The following is a 14,229-nucleotide window of genomic DNA, read 5'->3' on the forward strand; positions in this document are numbered from 1 at the left end:
GGAGGGTACCAAATAATACATGTATTGCATTATTGCATTGAGTTTTATTTATATTTGTTACCAAAATACACATACAGTAATTAGATAGAAAATCTGGTAACTGACTTTCACTTCAGCAAAGCGTCATGTAGTCACCCATCAATTTTTCATCTGTTAATTTACTCATCTGACAAAAAGCAGTAAAATACCAAAAATTATAGTATTATTATTAAAGGAGCATTAAGTCATGTTTTCCAGTGATTCTTCTTTACATTATGGAACATCCATTATACTAACACTTGGTGGCCATAAACTAGTTCACTCAAGGACTACAATGCAATTTGATTCTCATGCAAGCTGCACTTTATAGAAAAACATTAAAATAATAATCACTTTCATAAATGTAGCTTATTTTTGGTGGTAAAAATAACATCGCTCTAGACGAATCAGTATGCTGTCCTGCTAGATACACTGGAACAGGAGTTGCCCCGGTCTGTCCAGATGACCAAATTTGGTCAGGGGTTGAGCTATTTCTACGTGACAAAATCACATACCTTCTCAATGGGCTGTGGGAGGAAAAAACTGGATGACTCAAAGGTGTTTTTGGCTGTTTGCGACAGTTAATCGGAAAAGTATAAATGTACGAGGACCACTACCAACCTCAATTGACGAGCGATAATCAAAGAAGTGGAGTTCTTACAGGAGGCTGGACTTTAAACGGTCAAATACCACAAGTTAAGGGGAAAAAAACATGAACTCCATGTCAGTACTGTTTTTCCTTCTCTTTAACTTCTTTGGCACATCCTCGGGTAAGAAAGCTGCTACAATTGCATTTCATGTTATCGATGTTTGGTTTAACATTTTAGTGAACAGGCAATAAAAAATGTTACCATTTAAGATTAAAATATTTGATGCGCAAGAAATTGTGCGCAGACAACCGTTTCAATAAAGTACGCCCAGCCAAACTGCGTAATGTCGCATTTGTTCTGCAACGTGTGCTAAATTCAAAATGTAACCTATATTCAAAATTTAAATTATTCTCATATTTATTAGGCTTAGTGTACGTATTATTGCCATATTTTAAAAACTTATTTATTTCCTTTTAGCATCAAAAGACTATCTTCCCAGAGCAAAGAATGTAACCTGGGCATCACACAACTTCAAGACAATTCTAAGATGGGGACCTAAACCTTTCAACTACACTCATACAGTGGAATTCTCCAAGTAAATATACTTTTCTTCACATTCTTTAAAACAGTTTAGTTGTGAAAATGGCTTAAAGAGTTTTTTTTATTATTATTTTCTAATCTCACTTTTTTAAATCATGCACACAAGGGATGATTTTGAGAAAGGCAAGAAATGGATTTATTTTAATTCATAACAGTCATTATCCACGTGTCTCTGCAGAGTTGGAAAGGACAAACAGCGAAACCCGCACTGTATCAGAAGCACGGAGACAGCATGCGACTTGACCAACGAGCTTCGTGATCTGAAGATCTCCTACATGGCTGATGTCCTCACAGAGCCTCTAGTGAGCCAGGGCATGGATCTGGTGGAGCTTCCGTACACTCAGTCTAAGAAGTTCTGCCCTTACAGTGATAGTGAGTTTGCATTCATTTGTTTATTTGACAGTATCTTAACAGTCCTTAACAGGTATTGTTTCTCTGGACATCGTCTTCTAGGGGGAAACCAAGAGAGAGATGATTTATGGAGGAGAGCCATCATACCATTATCATTTACTTTATTAAAACATGGAATAAATGTTAACGTTTAACAAGATAAAACATAAATAAGTCATCCACAGAAAACAAAATTGGGTAAAAATAAATGTAATAAATTAAATGGTGTAAATGACATTCACATATATGTGAATTTATGTGTAAAAAAGTTTTTATTTTCTGAATAAGGTGCAGAGATTCCTTGCTACAATTAAACCATCTGTCAGCTCAAAGTGTGTGTGTGTTGTGTGGTGGAGGACTCACTGACCCTGTGTGTGTGTTTTCAGCTGTAATAGGAAAACCTGACTTCAGAATCAAGATTAATGAAAACAAGACGATTGTGATTTACATTCGTGACCAGCTGACTGCTTTGTATAAAGATGGCCGTCATTTAACACTCCGTGACATCTTTAAAGAACACCTGAAGTACAAGATTATATACAGCAGAGCTAGAAGCACAGGAAAGGTGAGTGACAGGAAAACATGGAAATCATTTGCGTCTCAGCTGGGAATGTGAAGGACGCATGTATGTACATTAGGAATGAGCATCTTGTACTGAATCAGCAGTCAGACTAGGGCATCTATTTTGGCTGTCTGACATTTGATTTATTTATGTATCCACTGATGCTGGCAGATGTTACTATTAGCCTTACCTGTTACACTCAAATATTCAGCAGAAAATAGATTAACACTCATTGATTTAAAACATTACAGTATCATTGTGTTACATAATATAATTTAAAGAAAATTCAGTTATATTCAGTTTTGAAAATTAATGGGGTAGTTGCTCTGCTGTTCTAAAACCCCTGATTACACCAAGAAGTTGGCAATGACCACAAAGTCCCATTATCTAATGGATTACAGGGTACTAACTAAAATTAAAGCCAACACATTTATCATCTTGTGTGTTGTATGTGGGGGAAACAATGAACATTATAATATTCCTGATGCTGATGTGAGTAGTCAGTATTTCTGATGCTTTTCCCACAGACTGAGATGATTGTGGATCAGAATAAGGTGGAACTGAATGAACTAGACAAAGGTGAGAGCTACTGCTTCAGCGTGGCTGCGTACATCCCCTCCCGGAGAGGGCGCAAGGAAACGGGCAAGTGGAGTCCTCCCAAGTGCTCGCCAGCAAAGGAAGGAAGCCTCATTGAGGGTGAGTCGGAATCCCAGCCCTGTTTGTCCTGCATTGATTAATTTAGCAAAGTACACGTACGAGATGCAGTGGTCGTGGCGGCTAGGTGAAAGGTCAGCAGACAGCACAGGAAGGATGACACGCCGTGGTCCGTGACTCATGTGTTCACTGCAGAGGAGTTCGTAGCGCTGTCAGGCTGTTTCCATAAATAAAATAGCCACAAGAGGCATAGAAATATTAGGAAATTACATCTTGACTCAACCTAGTTTAGGGCAGGAAAAAATGTTGATTGCAGTGATGTGTATGTGATTAATCCCATTAAAACAAACTGTAAGTAATGCTCCTTTCTTGCTGAACCTCTGTCCTTTCAGAGTATGGCCTGTGGACCATCGGAGTTGGGTCTCTTGTGGTCATGTCCCTGCTCATCATAGTCATCATCATTGTCGTGACCTGCTGCAAGCGAGTGTGTGGGTACAAGCCAGGAGAGGAGAAACAGGTCGTTTCTCATGTGTAGCCAGGGTGTGAAGGGCCGTGCAAAATGGCCGACTCTGAAAGACTGCATGATGGTTTCCGTGAAACAATAAAACTACAGGGTATGTCATACATATCCCAGTTATAGTTTTGATAATGGTAGAGCAGTTAATGACCAGTATTGATGAACTCCAAGTGAACTTTCAGAGAACAGAAAACGGAGAACAAAAAATCAGTTTGAACATTTATGACTAAAATGGGTCATTGCCAAGGAGTTGCTTTATTTGCATCCTTTTGTCAAATTGTTTGGTTGTAGTCATTGAAAGTCTACTTCTTTGGGAGAAATATATGTATATTAGCTGCTATATTTATTAGATACATAATTTTTATTTTCTTACAACTCCTCACATGTATAAGATTTATTTAATATAATGACACCAAACATGTAACTACACAGATTAACTGAATAAAGTCTTATGTTCCATAATAAAGGTTTCCTGCCACAGTCTGTTAAAGATTGCCAACCTTTTAACTTAGAACTAATTTGAATCTGCTTCCTCAACAGCTTTATGTTAAATCTGTCACATGTAAAGTGTCTTGGGATGTTAACACATTCATTCTGCAACAGTATTTTTTTTTTTAATCTGAAATTCTCAACTGTGCCACCTACAGAAGACAAATATACTCTTGAAGTACTTAAGCATTTGACACACCACTGGAAAACGCATGAGATAGTGAAGCGGGTGCTGCAAAAAAACAAGTTTTCATTTATTCAATTGTCTTCATCTGTGTTTGTAAAAATGGTTTCTATGTGTGCTGAACATGGCAGTTCAAACAAAAGAAGATTAAGAAAATTTGTTGAGATATTTGCTCAAATTGCCAGAAAAACTAGGGCATATGGCAAGATGGGTGTAATATATATATATCTATTTATAAATATATATATCTATTTATAAATATATATCTTTATTTATTTATTTATATATATATATATATATATATATATATATATATATATATTTATTTTTTTTTGAATATAAATAAAAAAATATATATTTATTTAAATATAAATATATATTTATTTAAATATAAATATATATATATTTATTTAAATATAAATATATATATCTAAATATATATATATTTATTTAAATATAAATAAATATATATATATTTATTTAAATATATATATATTTTTATTTATATTTAAATAAATATATATATATTTATTTATATTTAAATAAAAATATAAATAAAGATATATATTTATAAATATTTATTTATTTATATATATTTATATATAAATATATATATTTATAAATATCTATAAATATATATCTTTATTTATAAATATATATATAAATATATATATCTATAAATATATATATTTATAAATATATATCTTTATTTATTTATTTCAATATAAATAAAAATATATATCTATCTAAATATATATATATTTAAATATAAATATATATATTTAAATATAAATAGATATATATAAAAATAAATATATATATTTATACATATATTTATATTTAAATAAAATAAAAATATAAATTTAAATAAGTATATTTATATATATATTTATTTCAATATAAATAAATATATATAAATATAAATATATTCAAATAAATATATATTTTTATTTATATTTAAATAAAAAATATATATAAATATATATATATATATATATATATATATATATATAAATATATATATATATATATAAAGAGATATATTTATAAATAGATATATATATAAATAAATATATATATCTATTTATAAATATATCTCTTTATATATATATATATATATATATATATATATATATATATATATATATATATATAAAAAGATATATTTATAAATAGATATATATATTTATAAATAAATATATATTGATAAGTATATATATTTATTTAAATATCTATTTATAAATATATATTTTTTTAAATATATATATCTATTTATAAATATATCTCTTTATTTATATATATATATATATATATATATATGCATGCACATACACATTTAAATATACATACACATTTATATAAATAAAAGTATTATTTAATACACAGCCCTAATTCACCTTACACTTAAATTTAAGCATAAACAACTTGTTACTATTAAATATAATACAGCTGAGACAGTGGTTTACAGTAGTGTTTGGATAAGTCCTAAAAACAAAGAAATACAAGCAAAAAGACTAGCAGTACCATTATAGACCAGAGACAGTTTTTTTAAATACTTGAAGTACTATAGAGAAGTACAAACCAGATATTATTTAAATTACACAAAACATTTCACGCATATTAAAAGATATCAACAGGACCTTCATGTGAAAATCATTTGAGGCCACAGAACTCTCGCTGAGAGATTTATCTTGGTATTTCCTCCAGGACAGAGAAAAAGGAATATGTTTCTAACACAAAGCCATCTTAGAGGAAAATGGACGGATTTGCAATTCTGCCCTGATCACACCCCTGTCCACATGTCCCAAGCTCAGGAACCAAACTCCACAGTCTCCTTGGTGATGGGCTTGAACTCATAATTTCCTCTCCCATCCATGTGCAAATAGTACTACAATAAAAAAAAAACCAAAACATTTTGCTTTGTGGTCAAAAACAGGGTCAGATGCAACAGGACATCATCCCAGGAAGATATTTATAATTTTTCATAAAATTAAATTTTTCATGAAATTAAAATTTTTCATTTTATTCAATTCTATTAAACCAACCCTCCCTCCCCCGTTCCCTCGCTCCCTGGTTTGAGCTATATATTGGGATTTACCTCATGGTGTTTCCAGAGAGACTTTCTGTGGGAGACTGTAAACAGAGTGATTCCAACCTGAAACATGTCCACAGATAAAGGGAAGCATTAGAAGGAGGCTTGGTTTCTGTCTGTTGATGCTGTATGCACTCTCTGTGTAGAGAAAGAACATTACAAGTATCTCCTGAATTTCCTGAACAGTCTTTCAAGAAGGATTTCTGGTTACTCTATTGATGGTGCACTATTGTTCTGCTATATATTTTAATTCTGGTTTTCAACTTTACAGCTCTTCCAAATTCTGTCTGCACAGGTACGTCAGAGATATTCTTTTCACTTTTTCCTGTGAACAATGGGTTGAAGCCAGTGGAGGAGGCTGACCAAGGGCACCACCCAGAGGGCTATACTGGAACTATGTAATAAACATCTTAAAATATGTAATACATGACAAAGGGAATGAGAGAGATTTGTCTGGTGTGCAGTACATATACAGAACTCAGTGGCCCTTCCCAATTTATCCAGCAATATAAATATTACAAAATGCTCAAAAGGGCTGCACCTTTACCACTCAGGACATCATACAGCTTGCAAAAGAAAAAAAAAAAAAATCCCCCTTAAATTATTTTGTATGAAGACAACAAGCATTTAGATGGACTGTCTGACCCCTACTGTCCAACTGCATGAAGCATCACTATGGTGCATCATTAATATAAGCATCACACGGCAAAGGGATACCAGTTTTAATTTTAAATCTGACATTCCAGCATGTGGTGGAATTCCATTGCAGTAGGCAACCTTCTCATACTCTGATAGGAAGTGCATCGTGCACACTACCTTCCTGCAGTGGCTGTAGATATAGTCCTCCACATCCACGCTCACAGCGCTGGTGCATTCGTCTAGGATGGCAAACTGGGGCTTGTGGTAGAACAGGCGGGCCATCTGAACCCAGATATTACTAGTGAGTCCAAACAAGTAAACATACAGGTAGGTGCAGAAACAGCATTGCATCATTTCCCTTTCAGTAGGAAAGATGGCACTTACAGCCATCCTCTGCTTCTCTCCCCCACTCAGAACGTCCATCCAGTCCTGGATACTGTCCCAGCCACCCTCTCTGTCCAGGATGTGGCCCAGCTGCACGTTGTCGAGGTATTCCTTCAGCACCTGTTCGCAGTTCCCACATGCTCATTTCCCACAATGCCCCTCTGCTCGCTAACACAGAGGTTCATGGATCTACAATTATGCTTTCTCCTGCTTTAGTTTTGATAATACTTGTCATTGTACCTTATCAGAAGTTCCTTTTCTTCTTTGGTCTTCATGTGTGTCAGGGTATATAACCTGATCCCTCAGGGAACCAATAGTCATGTATGGTCTCTGCACGCACGCGCACACACAAATAAACCTTATCTTCAGCTTAGCCTGTCCGTGAAAATCCTCCCTACATAAAACAAACTAATAAAGATATTTCCTCTGTGTAGGCCTATGTGCAGTTATCCTTACCTGGGGAACGTAGAAGAGCTTCCCTCGTTCAGGTTTGGTGAGACGTCCTCCAAACAGAGGCCACAGCTGAGGCACACACCCACAGTAAGTGACTAAACACTTTTAAAAGTAAAGTTCTCATATAAGTGTGAACTTCTCACCTCACCCAGCACCCTAAACAAAGAGCTCTTTCCACAACCGTTGGGGCCACACACTAGAACATTGGTCCCTGATGACACCTGAAAAACAAGAGAACATCTGATCTGATCAAAATGCTTGTCCCGAAACAAACAGGACCAAATAGTGTTTTCACCATATCTGCTGAAATAGACTGAGACAGAAAACCCATCTGTCCTACACAAGTCTCGCCTACACAAAGAGTTACAAATCAAAAAGGTTCCAGTCCTAAAATCTGATTGGCTGAGCCACGTTGGTAGCTGTTAAAATCCTAGATATGTGCACACCTATGATCACATCATAAAGACTGGATTCTGAACTAATGCAATCCTCCACTGAAGAGACTGATCTGATTCTCATGGTACGCCAGGCACCTTGCCTGAAGGACATACCACTGCCACATGCACACACCGCTCCTTTCCAGCTATAGAATCATGAATCACCTTTTGCTTTGTTCTGCATGTGGAGAATAAAGAATAAAGCTTCTGTGCACTCACATCTCGCTTCCTCCCTCTCAGCATCGCACTGTTGTGATGCTAGCTAGCATTAGCAAACTTGTTAGCAGACTATATTGCCTGGAGGATTTTATTATTTTTTTTAAATTGTGAATATTGTTAATAATAATAATTGTAATTATTTATTGAGCACTAATATATTTTATCATGTTGTTTTTGTCACAGTTTTATAAAAGCTTCACGTATTGCCTGAAATGCCCTTATCCATGATAAACGGCCTTGTTGCTTTTTCAATAAAACAGTAAAAAATAAATTAAGTACATTTTGTTTAGGAAAATAAAAAGAGGGTCTAGAAATAAATGGCCCCATTGCTTGCAGGTGCAGCATGCTGTATGCTTATGGCATGTTCTTGAAGGCTTTTATCTGTGCCAAAGGCTATTCCTGTTGAGCACTGGTTCTTTGGCAGCAAAGATTTTGATGAAGGCTGCAATGTTCTGCACATTTGAGCCATTTTCAGAAGATATATGAGCCAGTAATTCTCGTTAGGTCCACAGGTGCTGGTGAAATGAAACAAGGCATCACAGCTTACACATTATAAAAATGCAATTACATACTGAGCAGAATCAAGCTTCCGCTTAAGATGGAATAAAACACCAACCTCAAAGGATAAGTCATGAATCAGGAGATCTCCATTGGGTGTTGCTAGAGGTATGTGCTCGAACCTGTGGGTGAACAGATCTCTTACATCTCCTATAATGTATGTAAGGTGAGCCTCTTAAATGTTAACTGACATGGCATGGAGTTCCTAAACTGTAAGTGATCTATAACTGATATGTGGAGTTATGATTGGTAACCAGGTTTACACTGTGTTTGGGTCTTACCTGATGATATTATCTGCATTAACAATTTCTCCACTACCAGGGACCAGCCTCATTTTCTCTACTGCCTCTGACTCTGAGAAAATATGAAAGATCATGAAAATATGAAATATATCATCATCTTTAAGTAACTAAAAGTCATTGTCATTTTCAAATAATGACAAAACACAAAGACCCAAACCTTTTCCTATCTGGGAAATCATTGTGCGTTCATATTTGCCGCAGTTCAACTCTCTTAAAACCTCTTGAATCTCTGTGATCCTTGCAGTGAACCTGCAAAGGGAACTCATTGGGTCAGGCTGACCAAAACTCACAGGATTGGTCTCCTAAAGTCTCCTAACTCCTGTTCACACTACACAGCAATTTCCCCACACAGTTTCTTCCCATACATTTTGAACAGTGACATGACAGGTCATATTACAGGTGATGAGGTTTATTAAGAGAAGTCCTCACCCTGAGAGCCTGGTCATCTCCCTGCCAGCCAGCACAATCCGGCCCAAAGCCTGGGCTAGGCTGAGAAGCATGCGTCCGCTCTCGTAGTAATCCTGCTCAAAGAGCCCAACAACAACACAGTGAAGCTGCTGTCCAGATAGGCTCACACAGCACAATGTAACCCAACTGTTACATATATGACCATTCACTCTGCCTGTATGTCCGGACTGGGAAATGTAAACAAAGATGCATATCCCATGAGATTTGTGAAAGAATATGTTAACTCCAATGTTCAGCGATCAGCAGTCATGTGAGACAATGAAAGTTAAATGGGTTTCAGTAGTGGTCAATGTACAGAATATATGGACAGCAAAGGTCTGAGAGCTTTGTCATCTCTGTGCCCGTCAACATAACCTGACCATCTCTCTGACACAGTTAGAAGCACTTTCACACACATTTCCCAGTCCCTGTTAATTCAAAGCCTACCTCCAGCCTTTCAGAGTGTGTGCTATGGAGATGACGCTTGTTCTTAAGATCTAGGAAGGGTCGGCTGACCACCAGGTAGCCAACCACCAATGCGATGTCTGAGGAAACAGAGAATAATATTTGTGTATATTCCAGGGTCTGCATGTAAGTAGTTTTTCATCTCTTCCCACTTAGTCACCCCCAAACTCACATTTAGCAACAATACTGTCTATGATGCCTATAGAGAAACGGAAGTAAATGAAGCGGTTCAAGTGATCCACCTGTAGGGGGCAGAAGAGCACAAAAAGAGTACTAAAATGTTCACAAACTCTTGCTGCATGGTGAACTGCATGGAGCTTGGTGTCCCTTTAGGAGATCCATACCAGCTTCTGGAAAGTCTCATAGATGCTCCTCTTCTCCCTCCTGCTTCCATTGTAGAATGCAATCTCCTCACTGTAAAATCACCCAAGGACAGTGTTCTATGGGATTCCATCTGAAGCAGTGACATAAAACAGAATCCAGGCAGGGACACTTGGATACCTATTAGTGATGAGGCGGGAGTTGACATATCTGAACTCTCCTTCGTATTTCTGCTCAGTCACCGTCATCCTGCCGATTGGTCTCCGTAGCCTGGTCAGCAGAAGGCCAGAGAATACCAGGTAACTGAGCATACCAGCAGGGCCCTGCAGGACAGCAAGGAAATGTCCAACAGAAGTTACTCAATGACATGTCAAATGGTGTAGCAGAAAGACAGGGGCAATAAGAGCATGACGTTCTGGCTTTCAAAATTTAAACTCACCAAAGGGCCAATGGTTGTGGTCAGCTTGAAGAGGTACAGGAAAATGTCCAGCAGAGGCTGCAGGGACAGTAAGAGGCTGCATTTGTTATTCATGGACAGAGAACATTTGAGGACAGAGCCAGGTGTGTGCATGACACTGGAGACAGCACACATCTCTCTGTGGAGATCTGATTACCTTGCTGATGTTGGAGTACAGGTCCACCACACTGTTACAGAACTTCTCAACATCTTGGGTAAGCAACTGGTCAGGATTGGCAATGCGATTATCCAGGTTACCAATTTTGTAGTAGGTAAACCCTCTGTGGAAATATGAGGAGCTAAAGACTTTTCTCCTCTCACATGAGTTGAGTTGATGATGAATCATGGTGAAGTTTCAGCACTGATGGCTAATGTGCAGAAGCTTACTTCAGGTAGTTGCTGTATAGATGCTGCGTGAGTCTCACACGGAAGCAGAGTTTGAGCTCATTCAGACCCAGCTTCAGGACATTATTGACTAAAGAGATCTGATTAGGGAAAACATATGAGACTTGCTTCATGGAAGTTATGAAAACTTCCACAAACAAACTACAAATATTAACATGGACAAGAAAACAAGATCATATTAGACCAGTTTTAGCATCACTCCACTGGCTGCCAGGTTCCTTTAGAATGCCCTATAAACTTTTACTACTAGTTTTTGAATCTCTTAAGTATTTAGCACCTTCCTACATCTTTGAGTGCCTGCTAAGTATTACAAATCATGCATGTCATCAAGTACTAGACTTCTCCATGTTCCATGTATAACATTTAAAAAGAGGCTATATTCTATTTTTGTGCATCAAAGATCTGGAACACATCAACAGTAAACATCCATCAATCTCCTGTCACTGATTTTCAAAAACAGCTAAAAACATTTCTTTACATTAGTATTTAGCAAGGCATTTTAAGGTGCACTAAAGATGCATTATAAATAAAGCTTAGAATTACACAGTGTAAAACAATAAAATATATGATAATTTCTATATTATATTAATAACTTAGATTCATAAATTCAATTAACAATAAACTCACAAATGGCATGACAGCAATAAAGCTGAATAAGTATGACTTGAAAGCTCTAGTTGATCGTCCAATGATTGCACTGCAAGACACACAAACACACACACACGCACAAGCACACGCACAAGCACACGCACACGCACACGCACACGCACACGCACACGCACACGCACACGCACACGCACACGCACACGCACACGCACACGCACACGCACACACACACGCACACACACAATTGAAGGCGTTTTAAATAGACATCTCATCTGTCTAAAGACCGTACACAAGACTGGAAAAACTGGGCTGACTACATGTAACGGCCCAGTATGTGCAACCTATAATAGCCAAGCCATCCCTGCATTGACACCTAGTGGTAGAAATGTATTTGACAATAAGGGAACATCGTAACGCCAATCATATATTAATTTATGCGGCATTAATAGCAACATCAACGTTATCTTTATGTATGAAGGGAGAAAATGATCAGCAGAACAGAATCCATGAAGATCATAATTTTGTATTTATGTGAAGAACTTGAATTCTGCTGGTCAGAACCGCCTCCCTGGCAGTCACAGAAGTGCTTAAAAAAAAAGTGTAACACTGTTTCAGAGCATCACCCGCTTAATAAGCGGCAACTCTTTGCTACAGTACAAAGCCTGAGAGTTAGTACCATGTAGTTACTTGTAATTAAAACTGAGCATTGACTACATTTGTGACATAAAAGGCCCTGTTGGTCTGCTTACCTCTCGATCATTGTCCCATTGTGGATCATCCATACATCACAATAGGTTCGAGCCACAAGCATGACAGCAATGAGGACCAAATATCCTGACTGTAGATGAAAACCCAACAGAGGTAATCACACATTTTAGTACTCAGTCTGAAATAACACATTCAATAACAAAACACACTGGCAATGCCGAAACAACGAATCACCTCTTTGCAAAACACCCGTGGCACCAGGATTTTCAGGACACGGCAAATGCGACTGATGAAAACGTTGTCCACAACAGCCTGGTCTTTTTTGTCCTCCTTCTGAAAATGTTAGTTGTTTAATATAAATCAGTTTGAATTTTTACAAAAAAATATTTCTTGGAAAGATAGGACACTTACATCATTGTCAAAGAATAGTTCTGATGTCCTCTTGCTGCTGCTGAGAAATAAAACCAAAAGGTCACAAGTCATCTCCGGATGTTACTTAACGACCACAGAAATCAAATGAAATAAATTGAATGAAAAAAAGAAAAGAAAAAGGCACGTGGTTCAATAGGGGCTAGATTTCTATAACCATCTTAGAATAAATACACACCGTTTTCCCAATATAGCTAACGTCTGAATGCATACGCCGGTGTAATATTCAACCTGGTTAGGTTTCAGCGTCACATCGATTAGCAAGCATCAGCATCACAGGAACGACGGCATTATTTGAAACAAATGATCTTACCCATAATGTGATTCCGAAGAACGTAGTCTCTGTTTCAATATGTATAAAGTAAATACCAAAGCACCTGCAACTGAAGAATTCCTGGCTGTCAGATACTTACTGATAGCCGCCATATTTACACTAGAGCCAATCGGGAAGCCAGCCCCCACCGGACGTCAAGCTATAGCTTTTTTGGTGCTTTTCACTAACGCAAAAGTGCTTTACCTATCTATTTTAAATTGTCTTTTGTAATTCAGCTTTAATTTAGATATGCGCATATTGAATATTCTTACTGAAAATGTTCGCATGTTTTGAGCTTATAGGTCTGTCTATGTAACTCAGCGTCACTTTTAATTTTTGTTCTTACAAAGGACCTTTATTATGTGACTACAGGGAGTATAGAGTAGAATCCACATGTAATACGTCTTTTATGTCACAAGATGTAGCCAGAGTCATATGTATGCGCACAAATTTAGGTAATTTCAAGATAATTTATTACTTGTGCTGTACTTTGACTCAGTCTGACTTAGTGTACATAGTTAGTGTAGGCCTACATAAAACCAATTTTAAAACGTGAAATTAACGTGTACAGAGTTGTTCATGATTAAGAATTGATTAGCAATTAAAAAACATACCATTCATGGGTGAGCTACCTTGATGCACTGTCTATTACCCAACACCCAATAGCTATTTAGGGTTAATTGTAACCTAATTCCTGTAGTGGGCACTCAGTGGACCTCTCTCTATATATTAGACAAATTGCCAGATCTCTCATTCAGTATTTTTTAAGCGTGTTTTATTTAGATTTTTGTCCAAGTGTTCCTAACATTTTTTTCAACGTTACAAGTATAGTTATAACCGTTTATTTAAAAATATCAAACAAAACACAATAGAATCGACAATAATCAGACAAACAGAAACAGTGACTAATTTTGGAACTGAGTTATTTTATTTCACTTATATCAGTGTGATTGTTAAGGATTTACTGTCAAAAAAGAGGGCTACATTGTT

At 36.5% G+C, this 14,229-nt stretch overlaps 2 protein-coding genes across 3 annotated transcripts; one reads left to right on the forward strand and one right to left on the reverse strand.

Annotated features, from left to right (window-relative positions):
- The first annotated feature begins 534 nt into the window (after positions 1-534).
- f3b (coagulation factor III, tissue factor b) lies at positions 535-3,797 on the forward strand. The gene is made up of 6 exons (XM_027030022.3): positions 535-788; positions 1,086-1,203; positions 1,387-1,580; positions 1,985-2,163; positions 2,688-2,856; positions 3,207-3,797. The coding sequence occupies exons 1-6, from the start codon at positions 731-733 to the stop codon at positions 3,347-3,349; spliced, it is 861 nt and encodes a 286-aa protein (XP_026885823.2). The 5' UTR covers positions 535-730; the 3' UTR covers positions 3,350-3,797.
- A 1,534-nt stretch (positions 3,798-5,331) lies between these two features.
- On the reverse strand, positions 5,332-13,359 carry abcd3b (ATP-binding cassette, sub-family D (ALD), member 3b). 2 transcript variants are annotated; one of them, XM_027031299.3, is made up of 23 exons: positions 13,240-13,359; positions 12,909-12,945; positions 12,732-12,830; positions 12,539-12,627; positions 11,811-11,880; positions 11,166-11,263; positions 10,936-11,059; positions 10,761-10,817; positions 10,502-10,644; positions 10,345-10,414; positions 10,173-10,242; positions 9,983-10,080; positions 9,518-9,609; positions 9,246-9,337; positions 9,068-9,140; positions 8,845-8,908; positions 7,716-7,793; positions 7,576-7,641; positions 7,360-7,449; positions 7,120-7,239; positions 6,913-7,017; positions 6,103-6,159; positions 5,332-5,892 (listed from the first exon to the last, which is right to left on the reverse strand). In XM_027031299.3, exons 1-23 carry the CDS (start codon positions 13,350-13,352, stop codon positions 5,815-5,817), a joined length of 1,983 nt encoding a protein of 660 aa, XP_026887100.2. In that variant the 5' UTR covers positions 13,353-13,359; the 3' UTR covers positions 5,332-5,814. The 2 variants fall into 2 exon arrangements, with proteins under 2 accessions (XP_026887100.2, XP_026887095.2); XM_027031294.3 differs by having other exon boundaries at positions 12,909-12,948.
- Positions 13,360-14,229: the final 870 nt, after the last annotated feature.

This window comes from Electrophorus electricus, chromosome 11, assembly GCF_041902795.1.
Source record: "Electrophorus electricus isolate QZ-2024a chromosome 11, ASM4190279v1, whole genome shotgun sequence".
NCBI classification, from domain to species: domain Eukaryota; kingdom Metazoa; phylum Chordata; class Actinopteri; order Gymnotiformes; family Gymnotidae; genus Electrophorus; species Electrophorus electricus.